The following is a 19,994-nucleotide window of genomic DNA, read 5'->3' as shown; positions in this document are numbered from 1 at the left end:
TTTCTTAAATCAGTTTTGGCCATTCTGAAAGTGATTTATGTGCACTGAACTTGTTTGTTGCAGATTTGAACCAGTTTCTGATCACTTATACTGGTTTATGTGTAACTTCTGTCTCTAGCTTAGGAGTAGTTGTAGACCACTTACCCATAGATTGCATGGTTTAAACCACTGCACTAAAGTCAGCACTAGGAAGTGCTCAGAGCAGATAAAGTTGATAGCCTAGTTGTTGACTCTGGTAACTGGCTCACGCTTAGACTTCTAGTACTATTTGTTTTGAATTCTGTCAGCAGGGACATTCTTACAGCATGTTTTTTCCCCCTTGCCTGTATGTTCTTTGACTGGGAACTTCCTGTCAGGATTTATTTATTTTCCTGCTAGGAAATTATGGCTTGAATTTTTTTTCTTAAATTTTCCCTTCTCACCGCCCAGATTCTTTCTTTTCTGTATCTGAACTTCTGTTCTCTTAGATTAACAGTCTACCATTTCTTATCATTGTGTTCCTAGTTTTAAATGACCTTTTTTTTTTGTCTAAGCAGAATTTCAGAGTTCATGCACAATCAGCCATCTGTTCAATCTTCTTACTTCTGGTGCTGTTGCTGGTGGCTCCATGCAATGTTTTGTCTTTCGGGAAGACTAATGTGTTTCTGTGTTATGTTGCTTAGGAAGAAATGTATTTCTTAAAGCATTTGCTTTTAAGGAAAGGCATCCTAGAAACGGAAAAGATTTATGCCTATCTGTGGACTTGCTTGCTGTTTGTTAATTTCCATTATAATGTTCACTTCCTTGTTTCCACTTTAATTACCAAAATAACAGTTCAACCAGCGAATGTAATAGGGTATTTCAAAGTTAATAGGTGGCAATCGTCTGTATTTACATGTAATGAAGATGCTTATCAATTTTTAAGATGACTTTGTTTAACAAATACAAATAATGTAGGTTCATCACCAGAGCAAACATGCATAGAACACTCTCCCAGCTGACTAATGCTCCTGAAACTGATCTGTCTTCAGTACCCAGAAGGGAAATCCCATTGTGGCTTGCAGGGTTTGCAGCTCCAGGGTAGCCAATTAGCTTGTTATCTGGAAGGTCCAAGGTTTCCGGCCCGGAGCAGTTTGAGCTGCTTCAGACCCTTGAAATTCACCCCAGGATTTTCACAACGGAGAGCCTGGAAGCTTTGCATGTGCATGCCTTCAGGCAGTATTGATCTTAAAAATGTATCTGGCAAAAAAACTTATGAGTAGTGGGTGTTAGATGCCAGGCCTGGTGGGATCTCCCATGTTTTAGCTTAATTGTTACAGCACTTGCCCAGGGTTCCTGCCTAGACTCTTTCTTCTCTTAATATGAAGGGGAAGAGGGTCATCAGAGCTCTCCATCCATTTTAGCCAGCATTAAATGCAAAGTGCTGTGGCTCAGCTTCAGAAGAAGAATTAACCTCAAACCTATGATCAGGTGGTTAGATCACTATGCTGGGAAGTTGGAGGGTTGTGTATTCAAATCCCCTCTGGATTAAAGGGGAACTCCTGCTTTGTGGACAAGTGCCTTGACTGTTAAGCTATTGGGCTAAAACATAGGAGGGCCCTTTTCACCTTTTCATGCCGTTTTGTAACTTATACTTGCGCAGAGCATGTATATAAGAAGTTGCATACCTCCTCAGCATATTACTTGCTGCATATGCTTAGTAACCCTGTGGATACTCATGTATCCAAAGTTCCTATGAAGTAGGATCCAAACTGTACTTAAGCACCAGTAGGTAACTGCTGTCCGTGTAAAGTTAAATAAGATTCTGACTCAGGCACCACTCCTTCATAAAAGCGTGGCTCCAAAAGCTCATTGAGCTTACCTTTACAGAGAAGCCTTTTAGATCCAAAGAACAGGCACAAAACACCACAGGCTAAGAAGGTATAAGAGTCCATGCTATTGAATGTGCTAGTGATGCTGAGAGTATTCCTAATGTCAACTTTGGCACTCCTAGTGGATTCTACTTTTGATGTAGAAGTTTGCCCTTGAGGATTTGTTGTCGTCTTCCTTCTGACATTGCAGGTACTGCCACCAAGATCATCTAGTACAAGGTTGTTTGCAGAGGAACTCTTTTCCCCTCTCTTTAAGACATTTCTCCCTGATTTCCAGCAGTGACCCCTCACTGAAGAAGCTGGAAAAGGACCCTACCGAGTTATCCAGGATAGCCCAGTATTGATTCCTATTACAGGACTAAAGACCAGTATTAGTCCAGTATGCCACATTGGCTATGCAGACCTGATTGAATACCATTGTTCCGTGAGTCCCAAAGCAGTGTCTTGTTGCATGTCTTCACCATAAAACGCAAATCCTGTTTACCTACAGTACTGATAACCCTCTCTGGAATCTCAGTAGCCTCAGACTAAATCATGAGATGAAACAATCTGTCTTCATTGCCTAAGGAGTCTCCTTCTCCCTGGTGAAACTACCATCCCAGTTCTGTCACTCCAGGAGCTCATGTCAAGTATTAGACATGGATGGCCATATGGAGTTAGACCATAATTCAGGAAAATGTGTAATAACTGTTCCTCATACTAAGTGCTTTGGCATTGAGAAGAACGGCACTGATAGATGAGGTTTAAGTGGAACCTGTGAAAGGCCTTTAGCAGCACAATCTATTCTAATCAAAGACTTTGAATAGTTTCTATTGCGATCACTCGGTCTTTCAACAAACCAGAAAGAGGATGGATCAGTCAAAGCCTTCCAAAGAAGCTTGGAGCTTATACAGATAAGGTAACTTCTATTTCTTTACAGTTCAGGGTTGCAAATTATCTAGTGTTATTCACAAAGTACAGCTTTTTCATGTGGGAGAAAATAATACAACTCCTTCCCAGATTCCTGGAGGAGTGCAGAAGTTCTGGGAAAAGGTGGCCAGAAAAGGATAAATGGTGATTATAAAGCAGTACTGTAGGTAGAAATGGATGAGCAGCCAAGTCAATGGCAACAGCCCTTATAATGTACTAAGTTTTTGATGACATGTGCCTGATCTACCAAGAGAGGTCCAGAGTATAGACATATCTCACTCTAGGACTTGAAGCTGTACATTACCTGAAAGATTCCTGCTGTCCTTGAGAATTTATACCCTAGTGCCACACTAAAAAATCTGATATTAGACCTGTCAGAGACAAAGAACGCCATTCATACTTTCCGGTAGGCTGCTCATCCAAGGAGCAGCCCTTCAGTTTTAGAAGGGATGTACTATCTTTCACACATCTCCGTTTCACAGATAGTGAGTTTGACACTACTAAAAGGAGTCGCACTGAAACTCAAACCCCACAACAAATCTTTGGAAACTGCCTCGCTCCCTTCCCTTAGGTTTGGGTATAGATTGCCCTTGGGGACTACAGAACATGTTAACATCAGCTCACTTCCCTGTTATTTCTCCCTTTCTGTTGTTTTCCCCAGGGACCCTTTTCAAAAGAACCTTTTACACCCACCCTGCTCCATACTACTTCTCCAGTACTGGTTTGTGGATCTCAACTTGCAGGAAGCATACTTCCATGTTGCCATTGCTTGGTCTACAGGAAGTCCCCCTATTTACAAAACATTACCATTACGAAGTATTGCTCCTTTGAATCATCCAAGGACATACTGACCAAAAAGAGATATGTGTAATGTAAAGGTAATTAATGAATAGTTGATCAGAGGAAAGTCTTACTAAGAAACTGACACACCTAAGCTATGTATTAGTCCTGTTCAGCTGCTGATGTGAACTACAGAAAATTGTTCCCAACTCCAGCATAGGCAGCAAAGTTCCTAGACTCCAAGATGGAGTCGATAGCACCACAGGCCTGCTTGCCTCAATTTAGTCCCTAGATAAAGGGGACAATTGTATACCTTGCCTTGATTTCACTTTGCCTTATATTATTATGTCATGTGCCTGTTGTACATGCATGACATCCGTTACCAGGCTTTTCCTAAGGCCTTTTCTAATCTGACTCAGTTTGGGTCAGTCTGTTCTTCCAGGGGACATAAACCAACTCCATCCCTTCTAATCCTGTTTTTTATGACTGTCCTTTGAGCTGATGGTTAAAACCTGATAACATCAGAAAGAGTACTCTTCAAAACCTGTCAGCATTCACCACACCAGTCCAGCTGCATCTCCATATACAAGGGATGTGTTGCTTAGAGGACAAGAGACATCATAAACATTCTAGAGCTTTATATCATTAAGATATTCTGTATGACATTTCTCTTTGTCCTTCACTATTCCAGAGATAAAGAGACTGGCTGGGTGGAGAGGCACTTTTCCTCAGTACCCCAGACCCACAGCATGGGTCTGGAGCAGTGGGGAAAGTAGGAAGAGTACATTGCCCCTTGTCTCACACCATCAAAGGGGCAACAAGAGGCAATGTTTATTTTGCCCAGTGAAGTGGTTCAGTTGTGTTATGACACAGTCACAGCTGAATCTCTCCATTTGGCAACATCTGTTTCTAGTCTGCACTCTTTTAGCCCTGCAGCAGCAATGAGATGGTGGATGTCCAGATAGTTGGCTTCTAGCTGTGCATACTTACTGCAGAAGATGTCTTCCACTCTTGTGGAGTAGAAGTGGGAATAAATGTCTGCCACCAAATAAAATGCAGTCTTTTCCAGAGAAAGTTTGATCTTAGATCTCCACTGGATGATACTTTTGTCTTGTAGTGGTATTAGGAGTGTCTCTATGCCTTCCTGTTGTGCCCAGAGTGATTGCCATATAACATTGGGCCAAATTCTCCTTCATGTACATCTCCCTGTGACAGACTGGCATTCTGTTTGCTTGCATCTGATGTTATCACCATTTTTAAGGGTCGGATACACACTATCACAGAACCTGTGTTTGCATGGGACCAATATTGTCCCTTGAGGCTCACAGATCTTCCCAGCTGAGTCTCTCATCTAGAGCTTCATTCACTATCTTGCTATCGCCACAGCTAGAAGAGTGACCTGCTAAAATAAGTCAGAGGAACCTCTGCATAGTTCACTGGAATGAGATATAAAGTGGTGCTTAGAATTTGTTTAAAATTGACTTTTGAGGTCGTATTTTAGTTTGCCTTTGCCTATATTCTTCCCTAACTTCCCTTGCAATAGTGAGTGTGTGGCTGGCCAGTAGGGGGCGCTCCTGCGTTGAGCCACCCACCTTACTGTGCCCAACCACCTTCCAGGCTCCCAAGTGCCTCCCTGGGGCGCCTCACATCTGGCTGACCCCCTTCCTGAATCGCACCCACTAGCCTGGGGGTTCCACTGCCACCACCCAGGGCTGGGCTTGATTCTGGCTGTGTGCACCCTGGGAAACACAGGCCTAGTAGCCCTTGAGGGTACTTGATTCACTTCAAAAACTTGGGATGCTTCTCTCAGTCAGAAGTAGAAGTAGTGGTCTCCCTTAGTCAGCCGAACCAAGGGGACCCCAAGGCACAATCTACACCCACTCCCAATAAGTCTCCCACACTAAGTACAAAGGAGAACTTTATTGGTTACAAGGGGTAGGGTTGGAATAGGGTACAGGGTAGAGCAATATCAGAGAAATCCCATAGAGCAAACTCCCATGGTTGGGTAGCCTTTGATCACGCATCTGAGGTACTGCAAACTATATATCTAGTTAGATCTCAGATAGATTACTCACAAGTATCATCCAGAGGCAGGTGGAGATTCCCTCTGGAGGCAGGTAGTTCCTTGATCATGAGTTTCAAGAGAGCGAGCAAGTTTCAGATGGTTCAGCTCCTCTCTCTCTCTCTCTCTCTCTCTCTGAGTCTCCCTCATGGCTGCTGCCCCACTCTTCCTCCTGGGTAGTCCTTAACTTGTATAGCCCTTGTGACCTCATTTACCTGGTTCAATGGGGGCCAGCACCTGTTGGCTGTCGGCCAACCAATTTGAAATGCAGTTACTGGGCAGACTGGCAGTTTGTAGCTCCCCAGGGAAAAAGTCCCTCACCCAGGTATATGATACCAGTCATGTAGGCAGAGGGAGCAGGTTTTCCCCCTCCCTCAGAAATGTATCCAGCTCAGGTTACCTAAAGAGAGAGGGTAAGGTGTGTATCCTCTGCTGGGCCTATCCTAACCAAATTGTCACAGAGCAGAGTTTTTGGGGAGATACAGAGGTGGCCTTCTGCCACAGAGAGAACATACAATACTCTCAGATAGCTCTAAATATTTCAGATAAACCCTATGTTTATTCATAGGGCTGAGTCATAACTATTCCAAAAGTCAGGTTATTTTGTCAGAAAGTAGATAATTCTGTCACACTATTCAACTAGTTAGCCTATCAAAAGTACCTCTTGTAGTCCACCAGAGCTTATTGTATTAGATTTTTTGGATACTGGGGATCTATGAAACTGCAGCATGGAGCAAGATGAACATGTTCTTGAAGCACTATGCATTGGATCCAGTGCTAGATTTGGATGAGCAATCTGTTTGCCTGATGCACCTGGTACTCCTCTTTCCCGCTATCCTGAAGTGAACAATAATTGCCATTTCACTTGCAGTGCAGCTCGTATTTACACACATTCAAAAATATTGTTCCATCTATAGTAACTGACGTAGGAGATGCCAGTCTGGATCTGCAACCTAGCCTCCTTCTCCACTCCAGAGATACTTGGCAAACATGGGGTTTGAATTGGGACAGTCACGGCCCCTCCACCTTTTCTTCCTTTGGATGGGAACCGGGCACATGCCTGATCCTGACAGATATGCTTATTTGAGACTCGGATTGTGCACCTTTGATGCACATGTGCAACCTGCAATGGGATTCACAGCGACTACAACTTTTTAGGATCTTCACAGTTGCTGTAGGTTTACTGTTCAGTTCCAGACTCTTGCTTCCAGCCAGTGTTCTTAGACCTTGAATATAGGCAACGTTCTTAGAGCTTCCAAACTCTACTATGAATTCAAGAGCTGGAGCTTTCAGGCTCCTGGTTTCCTAGCAGAGATCCTGGAACACATGTTCCTCTGGCAGACTGTGTGGGGGGGCTTTCAAGCAGCTCATCAGGTGAGCTTGTAGGAAACTAGGCAGCATTCCACCTCTGCTTTGAACTTCCGGTAAAACAAGTGTTTCTTCAAAATATTATTTGATGAATCAGCATTTTCTTAAATTTCATCAGACAATTCCTGATTCTCTGTAAGACAGTACCCATCTCAGAGCTTTTAGTGCTTACGGTCTTATCCCATGATCAACCTTTCCAACTTGTCAGGTTTCTAGATAACAGGATCTCTTTTTGTACTTGTTGCTTATTTTCTGTTGGATCTGATTTTTTTTTTTTTTTCTTCTTCCTTTTGCATGGAGTCTAGCCAGCTTCCGTTAAAAATGACTTTTCCACTGAAGATAATATTTACAGTTTGCCATCTTGTTTTTTTCCTTGTCTTTTTTTAATCCAAACTTCCACTTACTATTTGGGACTTCTGACCTTCAACACTGTCTCATGTATCATTTGTCTTTTTAGGAACAAAATCTTGGCTTTGTATGTGGACTAGATTATTTTTTAGATCCCTTTCAACCTTGTGATTCTGTTAAAATGTAACTGTCACACTTGCTTTGATTTCCCCCTCTATAGACAATGGAAGGCTCCATGTTGACGATCAGTTTTGGAGACTGGATGGAGTTGCCAGGACTCAAATTTAAGGATTGGGCAGCTAGTAAACGGAGGTAAAGGCACCAGATTTCTTAAAGTGATAAATGTAGATATGAACACTGTATAAATACAGGTTTGAGGGGTGCTGTATAATAGTTCTAGAGCCAAATTCTATTCTACCTAGTAGGTGCTTAAGTGAACTGAAGTGCCTCAGTGTAATCCTTTTCCATCTTGCTCAAGTCCCTGAAAAACTGTTACTACAACAGGTGAGGGTGTCCCTTTTTTCACACTTTTTTTTTTTACTGCTCAGTGGGCACGTCTTCGTGCACAGAAGACTAATTTTACTGTGCATTAGCACAGCTGGCAAAAACCATGCTAATGTGCAGATTTAGTTTAGCATGCATTAACAACACTTAAGCATTCATCTGCACTAATGTGCAGTAATGCCAGTTACAACACACAAAGTTAGTGCCAGTTATTCTATATATTAAATTTAATGGGCTGTAATTACGGCACGTTAATGAATGTCTGGATTCACCCAGTGTTAAGGGTAAGATGGCAGTGTGGTACAAACGTAGATTAATGTATTTTCAGGGACTTGAACACGGTGGAATAGAATAGGTGCCTGAGTACACCTAGATACCTAATAGATGCAATAGGATGTGGCCCATGTTTATAATGATGGTTCTGTTTCCTTGAGGGCACTAGACAATGACATTTTTTTGTTGCTAAAATAGAAAGATTCATCAAGTGACACTGACCAGTTTCCTATCATAAACATGTATTCATAAATGAGGGTTATAAACTTGTTTTTGTTTGATCTTGTTCAAGGTCTTTGGCTGGTAGAAAGCTTCTACAGAGAACATATGATTTACTTGCTTTTTCACTTTCTTTTCTATTGCACTAATTACTTTTAAAAATTAAAATTAATAATTAGATTTTTCTCTTAAACTCCTTTTCCCACAGGTTTTCAAATTGGAACCTGAAGGTCACTTTAAAGTGAATCTGACAGTAGCTGTTTAAAACAAATATACTAGTTTCCCCATATAAAATTAGCCCACTGAGATACTTACAAAATGCACACAAAAGGCATTTTATAGGCATTTCTGGAGCATCAGTAAATCTTGGGAATTATTACATTGTGCTTATGAACCTCTTTCTTTAAAAATTAGCCTTAATGCAATCTTAAACTGCAGCTACGATCTTGCTCCTTCATGAAAAAGCCCTTTCTGTAGCACAGTGTAAGCATAGCATGGAATAAATCTTACTAATGGTAATGTAGTAGTGATTATTACCATGAAATCAATGACATTAGGTTATAATGGTAATAAACATTGTACCCAGTCACATTTTGCTGGACTTGCTGCAGTGTGTGGCTGGGGCATGAGATCAGCTTTGGTTGTGGCAGCTGAAGTAGCTTGAGTTAGATAGACTGAAAGGTCAGGGTCCAGAGGGAGAATTAATGAGATGGAGATAGATGAGATTTGAGTTGCAGTAGTTGAAATGCAAGTTTGGGGACAATTTTTTCTTTTTTTGGTAAAGGAAAATAAACCATGAATCTACTGTATTCCTTTCTTCAGTGACTTGATAGTCACAGGTAGGTCCCATTCTGGAATGAAAATGTAAAAACCAGAGGGAGTCCCACAGACTTTAAGACTCTCTGACTTTCTCTCCTATGAGAGAAACTGTAGTGATAGATTATGCCTTTGCACTTTTGTCCTATAAATAATTGCTTGGACTTAATTTTAATCATTATCTTAAACAGGATTTTACATACATTTACACCTACATAAATTATGCTGGTTATTTTTCCCCCAGAATTGGGGCTCTTGGATAAGGAAATAGTGACAAGTATTTACAAAGTGTGTTTTTCAAAACTGTACTTGATTCTAATACAGTTCTACCCAGGGTCAGAGCCATAGCCAAAGCTGCTGCCTGACCCCTCTCCCCTGCCACCTCTGCACTTCCACGTTTCCTCCTCCTTCCTCCTCCAGGCAGCCTCTGCTCTCCCTTCTGCCCTCTTCCCCACCTGCCCCCTTGCTCATGCTAATCATCCACTTCTGGCCAATGCTCTTTTTCTTAGGTACATGAATTTAAAAATGTTAGCTACATAAAATATGTACATGTCATAAGTTCAAGCTTGTTCTTCAGTAAATATCTTACCAGGATTCTCAGAGTAATAACATGAATTTTTAAAAGGTCATATGCCTATATCTTGATAACCTACCCGAGACAGACAAGAAGTACTCTTTGTCCATATGTTTACCAAAAAAAGTCATACATGTTGATAATGGCCACCATACTCTCTCCTGATTTATCATTTTGGATTTGTCTTAAAGTAGCAAAGTTCCTGAAACCATTTAAAAGGCATCTTACTAGTATCAATTATTATTTGCCTTTGAAACACAAAATACAAATTTCTAAAGTGGGTGCAAGACCTTAAGTTAAATCCAAAATGATACAACAACCAAGTTTGAGGCTGGCCCTGGTGTCTAAATCAGGGGCGTCAAAATCACTTCCACTGTGGGGCCAGATCCAGATGACAGGGCTCTTTGGCAGGCCAGATCCAGACCAGGGGAAAGGGTGCCCTGCTTAACTGTATACTTTATTCTCAACTATCAGGAAGTTAAAACTGGCTTTGTGGGATAAGTTCCATTAAAAATTGCTACAATATTTCTTCATTCGTTGCGTTTATCAGCTTCACTTTGTGTGATAAATGCATCACAGGGGATATTTTCAATGGGATTTGTTGGCCTGTCTCCTTCAGATAGTTCTGAATGTCCTCTGTAGCATATCATACATAAATATTTAACACACAGCAATCCCAGACTACATCAGGTTGATTGAGGAAGGACAGCTACCAACAACCAACCCAGAATTTTGCACAAGAGTAGCAGTAGACAGACACAATTTCATACATCAGTGTTTGGGCAAGCTTGCTTTTACAAAGCAGATTTAGGGTGGGTTACTCCAAAATAGGAGGGTTTTTTTCAATAGGAGGAGTATTCTTAACACATTCGGGAATCTTACCCTATATCAGGGGTTGTCAGCGGAGGGTACACGAGACGGCCCTAGGGGTTACGAACAGGTGGGCGGGGATGGAGCACTGCCACACACTACCCTGCGCTGCCGCGCAGGTGCTGCCCACCCAGCTGGACACGGGGTGGGGGAAGCTCACACACAGTGGCTACTGCCACTCTGCATTTGGCCATGTTCCCCCCCAGTCTGGCCACTGAGGGTACAGTGATCTTAAAAGGTTGAAAACCCCTGCCCTATATAATCAGACATGAGGAGAGTAGTTTTACAGTCTTCAAATTCCACGTAACAAAATTTACTGAACTCAAGATAGTTATGTTATGAGTGAGGAACAGAGTCTATCCTGCTTAAATTTAAACCTACACAGACACTGTTTCAAGTGTGATGTTCAGACCACCATTTATGGTTTAAATATTAATTGAACCTCTTTGATTTTCTTTCAGAAATATAAAGAGTGACAGAGTAATGCCAGAGGAAATAGCTTGTTATTACAAACAATACGTTAAGGTTATGGGTCTCCAGAAGAACTTCAGAGATAACACTTACATAACATCTGTGTCAAGACTTTACCGAGAAAAGGATGAAGATGAAAGCCAACTAAGTGAAAATATTTCAACTCGGCATTTGCAGGAGGAAGCAGAAGATGGACAGGAACCATTGATCAAAAAAAACTGGGAAGTCAGAGGTTATCATAGAGCAACAGATGGTTCACATGTACCCTTCTGCCTCTTTGCTGAGAATGTGGCACTTGCAACTGGAACCTTTGATTGTCCTGGCCGACTCCTGGTTGAAGGAGAAGATTTTCCCTTTGTGCTTCATTCGATGTCTGACTTTGGAGCTGCCATCAGCAAGGGGAAACTACGTGAAAAAGTAGACCCAGTCTTAATTGTGGGTGCTGGACTCACAGCAGCTGATGCAATACTGTGTGCGTACAATAACAACATCCCTGTAATGCACGTGTTCCGCAGAAGGGTTACCGATCCAGGTCTAATTTTCAAACAACTACCTAAAAAGCTTTATCCCGAATACCATAAAGTCTACCATATGATGTGCACTCAGTCACATACTGCGGACTCTAATATGCATTCTGCTTATACCAGTTTCCCTGAGCACCATGTACTTTCCTTCAAGCCAGACACGAAATGCATCCTTCAGAGTGCCTCTGGATTGAAGAAAATCTTAAAGTTCTCCATAGCTTTAGTTCTGATAGGTTCTCACCCTAATCTTTTCTTTCTAAAGGACCAAGGGCAGTGCGTAGGTCATAATTCAAACCAACCAATCACATGCAAGGGTAATCCTATTGAGATTGATCCATATACTTATGAGTGCACTAAAGAAAATAATCTCTTTGCATTGGGCCCTTTGGTTGGAGACAATTTTGTACGTTTTTTAAAAGGAGGGGCACTGGGCATTACACGATGTTTGGCAATAAGACAAAAGAAGAAACATCAACTAATTGTTGAAGGAGGTGGTGCTGATGGGGTGCCCTAATAAACCAAGCAGTGATATAAAACTTTTGTATATGGAATCACAGGCATACTCTGACAAGCAACTCATTGACAGCTAAAGCCATTAGCAGCCACACTTTTGTGATGTAATACAAGTGTGGAGAACTTGTGTACCTAGTAGAGGATGCTGATGCTACAATACTTTATCCTTTTGAAAACACAAAAATTTGGTCTGCTCTCTTAATTGATCTGTATGCAACTGGAATTGCTTCCAGATAAAGAACAAATGAAACTAACGTCTTTTGCTCATACAAGTACAAACTTATTCTCTGGAAATAGAGCATCTGGCCAGGAGCTGCTTTTTATTCTAGTGTCAAAAACTCAACAAAAACTATTCCCATCTTGAAATTGTAGATCTAAACCAAGCTGGAGAGGTTTTTTGCCCTTACTTAATATAAATGGTCCGTGGTCTCAGTAAATATGAAGCAATTCATTCGGAACAAAGATTTTTATTTTGCCACAGTAATAGTTTATATACCTTTCTTGAGCATTAAGCAAATTACCTTTTACAGTAAACAGGATTTCTACAAACAGAAAAACATTTGACTTGAGAATTATAAATCATATCAATCTTAATTCAGTACTGGGATAAAAGAGCAAGCATTCCTTTAATCTTAAATGCATGATTTGACAATTCACCAATATGTTTGTCAAGGGTATGCCCGCACTTCTTGAAGTGCAGAAAGGCCATAACATAGGGATTTCGGAGATCTGTTCTCTATTAAAGTGATATGTAATTTTCCAAGAATACTCTGGTTTACAGTAAAACAAAAAAGTGCTGATGTAAGTGCTCTTACTACAGTGTCAGCATAATGAATGGCCAATGTCTTGTTACAAAAAAAAAAAGTGTGGTTGAAAAGGCAGTACACCAAGTGATTACAAAATTTATAAACCACCTTCTTATCTTACAGCTAAGGAAGACTGAATGGGATCTCTTATCTGGTGGAGATGGTGGCAGATACTCCCCCATCACCTTGTGTCCAGTATTGGCTCCTGTTTCACTTTCTCAGGCAATACATACAGTTAAAACCGTGACATCTTTAGGCATTTAAATGTCCATTTTAAATACTACATTTTAAAATTCCCTATATGAAGTAATAAACCTGGAGAAAACAACTCCTTTAAAACCATACTCCACCTCTGACAAAGTTGCTAACTCAAGTTTTTGGAAGGTATAATCTAAGTTCCACAACTCGTGAAGGTGAGGTGTGGAGTCTGTCACACATGCCTTTTGAAAAATAAATCAATGTAAACACTATCTAGTGGTGTTCATTGTAGCTGGGATTAGCAGTAGATCAGTGGTTACTTGCCTAATTATGACAGTTGTCATTTAGACTACAGACTAAAAGAGTCTTAGTTTATCCATCACCAGACACTTTTAATTTGCATCTAGCATGTTTCCCAGTTCAGTCTGTTACATTTTTTTTATAGATGTATTGTATTTTCTAAATGGAACACACAGCAGTTTGGATTAGAGAGACCATTTTTCATTATTAAAATGAAGCTCTGTAACTCATCAAAATGATGATCACCTCAGTGGATGAATTATAAGAACCTGAACCAGATACAAAGAGACCCCAACTACCTTAAGGTTATGGAGCTTGTATAGTGGAAAATATACATATTCTGCTGTTTCAGCCACGTGACTTTTGATAATTGCATTAATATTCACACTTGTAATGCCTCATCTGTCTGTGCCTCCTAAAAATACCTATGCGTCTTAATAAAGTTTTTCAGGATCTGGAGCTTTTATTGAAAGGAGAAAAATTAAATATTGGGGCACACAAGTGTTAAAACCACAACAAAAAATATTCCCATCTTGAAATTATAGGTCTAAGCCTATAATTTAATTGAAAGCTAAAGATGTCATTCTGAGAACAGGCTAATTTAGTTTAAGTCAGTTTGATGTCAACTATGTCAGTGAAACAAGTAGATGATTTTTTTAAAACAATGCCTATGTGGCTTGAATTTTAGTCATGTCTTGGGTCATTACTAGTTGCATAAGTCATTTTCATACTTGGAAAATGCAGGGATATGACTAGTTTCAGTTATGCTAACATCTACTTTGTTTGACATAACTAAGCATGGAATAGAGACTTCAATATTATTTCATTTTAGTAGAGGACTCTGGAGATTTTGGTTTTGGTTCTACTACGTAAACTTTACATATTAGCTACACATTAAATCTTTTGTTAGAAAATCTGATTGTGCTTTTAACCAGTTCGGAATATTTTTATGTGGTAAAGTCTACAATTTTGTTGATGTTCCTAACCATAAATGTTGGTAAGTCACAGCATAACATTGCAGCTATAAAAAACATTCCCATCCTTTGTGCAATTTTTTTTTACTTTTCAGTTTTAAATGAAGCAAGGGGATTAATTTGTTCAGGAAAACAAAGCTGCATCCTGAACTGTTGTATCTATTTAGACACTGTGAAATTTACTGTGGTGACAAAAGTTTAAAGTACCAGTTCTTATTCGGGCATTTATGATAGTATCCATTATTGTTGCTTTGGTGTGCCTCAGAGTTAATTATTTTCCTTCTATCCCTGCTGTTATTCCTTTGCATAAAACTAAACTGTGATGGGAAGTCAGTAGATTGAACTGGTATTTTTTGTCCACATGTTTAGAATTTGAAGAATAACAGTTAGCTAGCCAGTATGTAAATACGCCTTTTTACTGACTGATACAGTACTGAGGAATCTTCCTTTTTTATTGGGAACTGCCAGTCTTTGTATTTGTAACTGGCCTTTATCTACATGAAAACATGAGATTTGTGCAAATTGTTTTTTCAGAAGGACTTTTAAAAAATTGATATTTGAATTGCTGTTAACCAGTGTAGCATTAACCTGAGTTAATAATTAATAACCAGTTGATGTAACTATGAATTATGTAGATCAGATTCCTGAAAGGGAAGCAGTCTCTACTTCATCCTTTTCTCCCACAACATGAGTGATGCTGCATTCAGTAGACTGTTTAATAGTTTAGAGTTAAAAAATATAGGTGGTAAGGTAAACCAGTGTCACTGACAAGTAGATGTAGAAGAGAATAACTGCATTGCTAGCTTTAACAACTCTATTTTAACTATAAATTTTTACATGTTGTACTAATATGTTAACCAAATATTTGCATTTTATAGTAGACTAATGAAAAATATATTTTTTTATTTGTCTTGGGTTCAGGAATAAGTTATAATCCAAAGCACTACTGAACATATCACCTGGTTAAATTACTGCTAAGAGACTTCTACAAAATTGTGCGTCTCTTCAATTATCTCTAGCTTAAGAATTGCCACAGCAGACTTGACCAGTGGTCCATTCAGTAAATGACTATTTGACAGGGACCTAACTGTGCAATATTAAATATGAGAAAGAAATGTCTTTTAGATCCTAATAGGTATGTTGGCTTTTGACTTGAACCCTGGGGACTGACAAGCTACTAAATTTTTTTTCTAGTGATTAAGCTACAGAAGCATTCATTCTTATAAAAAAGTGTAATCTTTGAATTCTGCCAAGGTATTTCCCTGACTTAAGTACCTTAAGGCATTGGGGGCTGGATTCACAAATGGATTTAGGCATTGCAGCACTTTAACTTTGTGTCCTTCCGCATAGTAGAATCACAGCCCCAAACTAGAAACCCAGGCTTCCTAATACATTGTATGGAGAGTTAGAAGTCTTAGAAAAGGATTTGCAGAAGCCTACAAGCTGAATGGAGAGCTGCCTAAACTAGCTTGTACAAAAATGCTGAGATATCCAGTCCCTGCCTCAAAGGTAGCTGGGTACCAGACTTGACTTAGGATTCTGAACAGTAAAACTTCTGGAGTTAAGCAATGCCAATTAAAGCAGGAATTTGAATCCAGGTCTCTCTCACATCCCAGAAGAGTAGCCCTTGCCAGCAATCTAGTGGGTCCACTGGGGAAACTGCCTTTGCTGATGAAGTTGCATCATATTGTATACACAAATGGCTATTAGATCAGGAATTCTGCTTCTCTCACCTCCCAGATAAGTGCAGTAGCCCCTGGACCAGTACAGTTCAGTAGTGTTGGAATTTGTGCAGGCATATCCACAAGCACAACTTCAGCAACTTGGGACCTTCACTGACAAACTCAAATGCCTTGGGACTCCAAGTGCCTAGCAAGTTAGCAGCAGAGCAAGGGTTTTTAAGCTTTTAAGATGAGTATATGTTGCATAATTTTAAAAAATCCTTACCAATGAAGATGCATACTGTTTTCTAGACTAGCAGCAGCTCAAGTGCTTAAAAGAGGAATGCTAGATCTGCCTCTGGCAACCTCCCCAAAACAGTTTATGCAAACTTGTTTATTGAAATAGAGCAAGAATGCTATCAAAATAGGAGACAGGCTTACAATAGTGCATACTACCCAGAGTGGAAGAAGAACTAGATTTAGTAGGAGCTGGCTTTAAAACAGGTAAACTGAATTCCTGTGTAATAGAACGAATGAATGAATGAATAGTTCTTAATACAAAAGAAGGGGCTTAATATTTTTTCCTCATTCCCTTTACTGATGGCAAGTAAAGAGCAGCAAGAAGTGCTAAAGGAGGGGGGAGCTCTGAAAGACTCATTGCAAAGTTGTAGAGACTCCACTTCAAACATATCCTTATAGCCCTTGTTGGCAGCAGCAAAAACAGAAAATGGGTCATCCTGTTGTTATGGCATCTCTTCTTCCTTGTCTACTCCCCCCACAGGGCTGAAGTGGTCTGTATGGTACCATATTCCTTTATGAATGAGCCTGAGCAGCCTTTGGTTACTGGAAGCCTCCATTTGTCTACTAAAAAAGGGAAGTCAATTATAAGAAAAGATGTAGACTATTTTGAGAGAACATGGTGCTAAAGAAATTATCTGCCCTACTTAATTTTAGTCTATAAACTATTTTAGAGTCCCAATGACAGGTAAGACATGCTTTCTTTTTTGTGGATGTTTATAAATTTGTGACAACAAAAGGAAACATGGTAACAGGACTGACAACATTGACTTTTGGAATAAATCTGAGTGATGTCTTATAGCACTTTATCCTGAAAAAGAAAAGTGTCTTACTTGAGTAAGTGCTGTATATACTATTTGATGCTCTTAAGCCAAAATAATGGCAATTAATGTGCTTTGACAGAAAAAAGACCCTGGTAACATTATGTGGTACTAAAAAGTATGTTTCCCTTAAGGGATCTGGTAAATTTTTCAGGTGTTATTACATAGTGATTGACAGATGACAGAAATTGGAGAGACTTTTGCAGGAAAGGTGGAGATTGTTATTTGCCTTGCTATACTTAAAAACCAGCAAGACATCAGCAGAAAACCTCAGATCAGTCAAGATGTGGGTTAGGTCAAGAGTAGATTTGGGTGAGACAGCTTGAGTGGATTGTCAGAGGAATGAGGACCCATCAAATGGATCATAGAGCAAACAGAGAGGGGTCACAGAGCAATGGGAGAGGGTAATCACAAAAGCCAGTGGTTATCAGACTCATCTAGTGTGTGTTGCATCAAAAAAGCCACCAGGAAGTGAATAAAAGTGGAGCAGAGGTCCTTATTTGTCTAGGTGGAGATTAGAATGGAGGGGAAGAAATGGACTGGAGGAAGTAAAGAATGGAGGTGCTAATGAACATAAACCTGCATATCATTTGGTTTACAAGGTTCTTTGGGTGAATCTGATATCTTTTATTAGACCAACTTAAATAGTGTTGGGTAAATGGGTTTGGGGGAGATCTTGTTTCCCCTAGCGCCCTCTGGGATAACAAGGAATAACGGCCACCAGTTGTTGGAGAATAGGTTTAGATTAGACATCCATAAGAACTACTTCAGTGTTAGGGCGGCTAGGATCTGGAACCAACTTCCAAGTGAAGTGGTGATGGCTCCTACCCTGGGGGTCTTTAAGAAGAGGCTTGATGCCTACTTGGCTGGGTTCATTTGAGCCCAGTTTTCCTCCTGCCCAGGCAGGGGGTCAGACTTGAAGATCTACAAAGTCCCTTCTGACCATACTTCTATGCTTCTATGAGTCGTAAAACAATTATTAAGCAAGCTTTTGGGTTCAAAAACCCTTTGTCAGGCTAAGGAAGTTTCAGCAGTTGGAGTGTGCTCTTCCTGGGTGGAATGAAAAGTAAAGAAGCCAGAGGCTGGTCTGGTATGCATACAGATTTGCAAATGTAGATTTTCACTGACTACCTGTCTTGTATGCATAACAGCCCAGCCTCTGGCTTCTTTACTTTTCATTCCATCCAGGAAGACCACACACCAACTGCAGAAACTTCCTTAGCCTGACAAAGGGTTTTTGAACCCAAAAGCTTGCTTAATAATTGTTTTCCAACTATTTAAGTTGGTTTAATAAAAGATACTGGATTCACCCAAAGAACCTGCCTGCCTACGTCCTTAGACCAACACGGCTACAACCTACACCCCTGTATCATTTGGTTTGGGATTTCAGAGAAGGGAGATAATTGGAAAGGCAGCTGAAGGTAAGGGCAAGGTTTAAAAATGAGGGATACTACAAATGCTCATTGTGAAGGGAGGCCAGAGAGGTTGTAGAGGGCCATGGAGGTAAAAGGAAGGACTAGAAAAGGACAAGAAACGTCATTGTTAGGGAGCTGGAGGGATCTTGTTAACTTCCTTTTAAAAGGTCAGCATCTTGCATCAACATGGGAAAGATATAAAAAAGCAAGTTGGAAGCAATGAAGAGGTTGCTTGGATTATAGCTCTGAGATTAAGCGTGTCGTATTTATGAACAACTAGTACACTGCCCCTTTTTAAGAGGGAAACTTAGCTACTGCTTCTTGCTCTGTATGCTCAGCTGAGTTGCTGAATGCAGTGTGTATTTGAAGTCTGGTTAATAAAAGGTCTATTTTTACCATATCCTGTGTGGATCTCCCTTCCTCTGAGCACCCTATAAAACAAAACTAATGCATAGTGTGAGATTTATCTTACAAGAAGTGAACTGGGGCTTTCATACTGAATAATGCCAGAAACGTGCTGCCTGTGAAGTTAGAAACTAAAAGCATTCTGGAGAACTGAATTAAGGGTTACTTTTTCCTTCAACCTATTGTTGCAGGACCTGGGACAGAGCATCTGTAGACACAGGAGGCTGTTCATTTTCAAAACTATTAAGCAAAAGAGGCAGGAGTATCCAGCAGTGCATAGTTCTCCACAGGCAAAGATGCTGAAGCAGGCTGTCTGTATCAAAACTCAAAAGCAACCTGTTAGGATTTTTTTCTTATTTTCCAAGAAAATCATGTCCATACAAAGACATTTCCTCTCGGAGAAATTAGGGACCTATTGACGGATGAAACAGTAGGGAGGCCAGGCACGTACAGAATTTAAAAAGAAGCATGTAGGAGAAATACAACAGGTTTGGAGCACACGTGGATTGTATCCTGCATAAAAGGAAAGGCTAGCACTAAGGAAAATATTCATGAAATGCTCCAGATTAAATTACTGTGTGTTTTACACACCAAATGTCCCAGATTTCCTTAAAATAATATGGTCACTTGCTATATAGCTCATACTATTAGAAAACATCATCTCAGAGCTGAGGAGTTTAAAACAACAAACTTTTGGTTACAATGCAAAAGGAAGAGTTGTATATACTTATAGGTACTTCAATAGCAGTAATAATAGCTTTAAAATAAATATCGACAGAATTCAGAATTGCCATGGGGGCTCTAGTAAACTGTATTCCCTGATTGTAACACAGGAAAAGTCTAACCCATACCATAACAGTAAGATTACCTGGATCAGTAAAACCAGCAGGATATGGACGATACCTACTGTGGGCAAGATGAGAATGCAATATATGCAAAGAAAAATGTTTAAAATTCTATGCAATATAATGCACAGGAACGCTACTAATTGCAGAAATAGATTGAAAATAAGAGGTTTTTTGGTCCTATATTAGAA

At 40.0% G+C, this 19,994-nt stretch overlaps 1 protein-coding gene across 2 annotated transcripts in view; it reads left to right on the top strand.

Moving 5' to 3' along the window:
- The window catches only part of OSGIN2 (oxidative stress induced growth inhibitor family member 2), a 43,513-nt gene extending 24,560 nt beyond the window's left edge, over positions 1–18,953 (top strand). For both annotated transcript variants that reach the window (XM_014610192.3, XM_019486667.2), the window contains exons 5-6: positions 7,538–7,629; positions 11,035–18,953. In XM_014610192.3, the coding sequence (XP_014465678.2) occupies positions 7,538–7,629; positions 11,035–12,082 (1,140 nt within the window). In that variant the 3' untranslated portion in view covers positions 12,083–18,953. The remainder of the gene's footprint in view (positions 1–7,537; positions 7,630–11,034) is intronic.
- Positions 18,954–19,994: the final 1,041 nt, after the last annotated feature.

Source organism: Alligator mississippiensis, chromosome 3 (assembly GCF_030867095.1).
Source record: "Alligator mississippiensis isolate rAllMis1 chromosome 3, rAllMis1, whole genome shotgun sequence".
Lineage (NCBI taxonomy): Eukaryota > Metazoa > Chordata > Crocodylia > Alligatoridae > Alligator > Alligator mississippiensis.
This window is presented reverse-complemented; position numbering and strand designations above follow the sequence as displayed.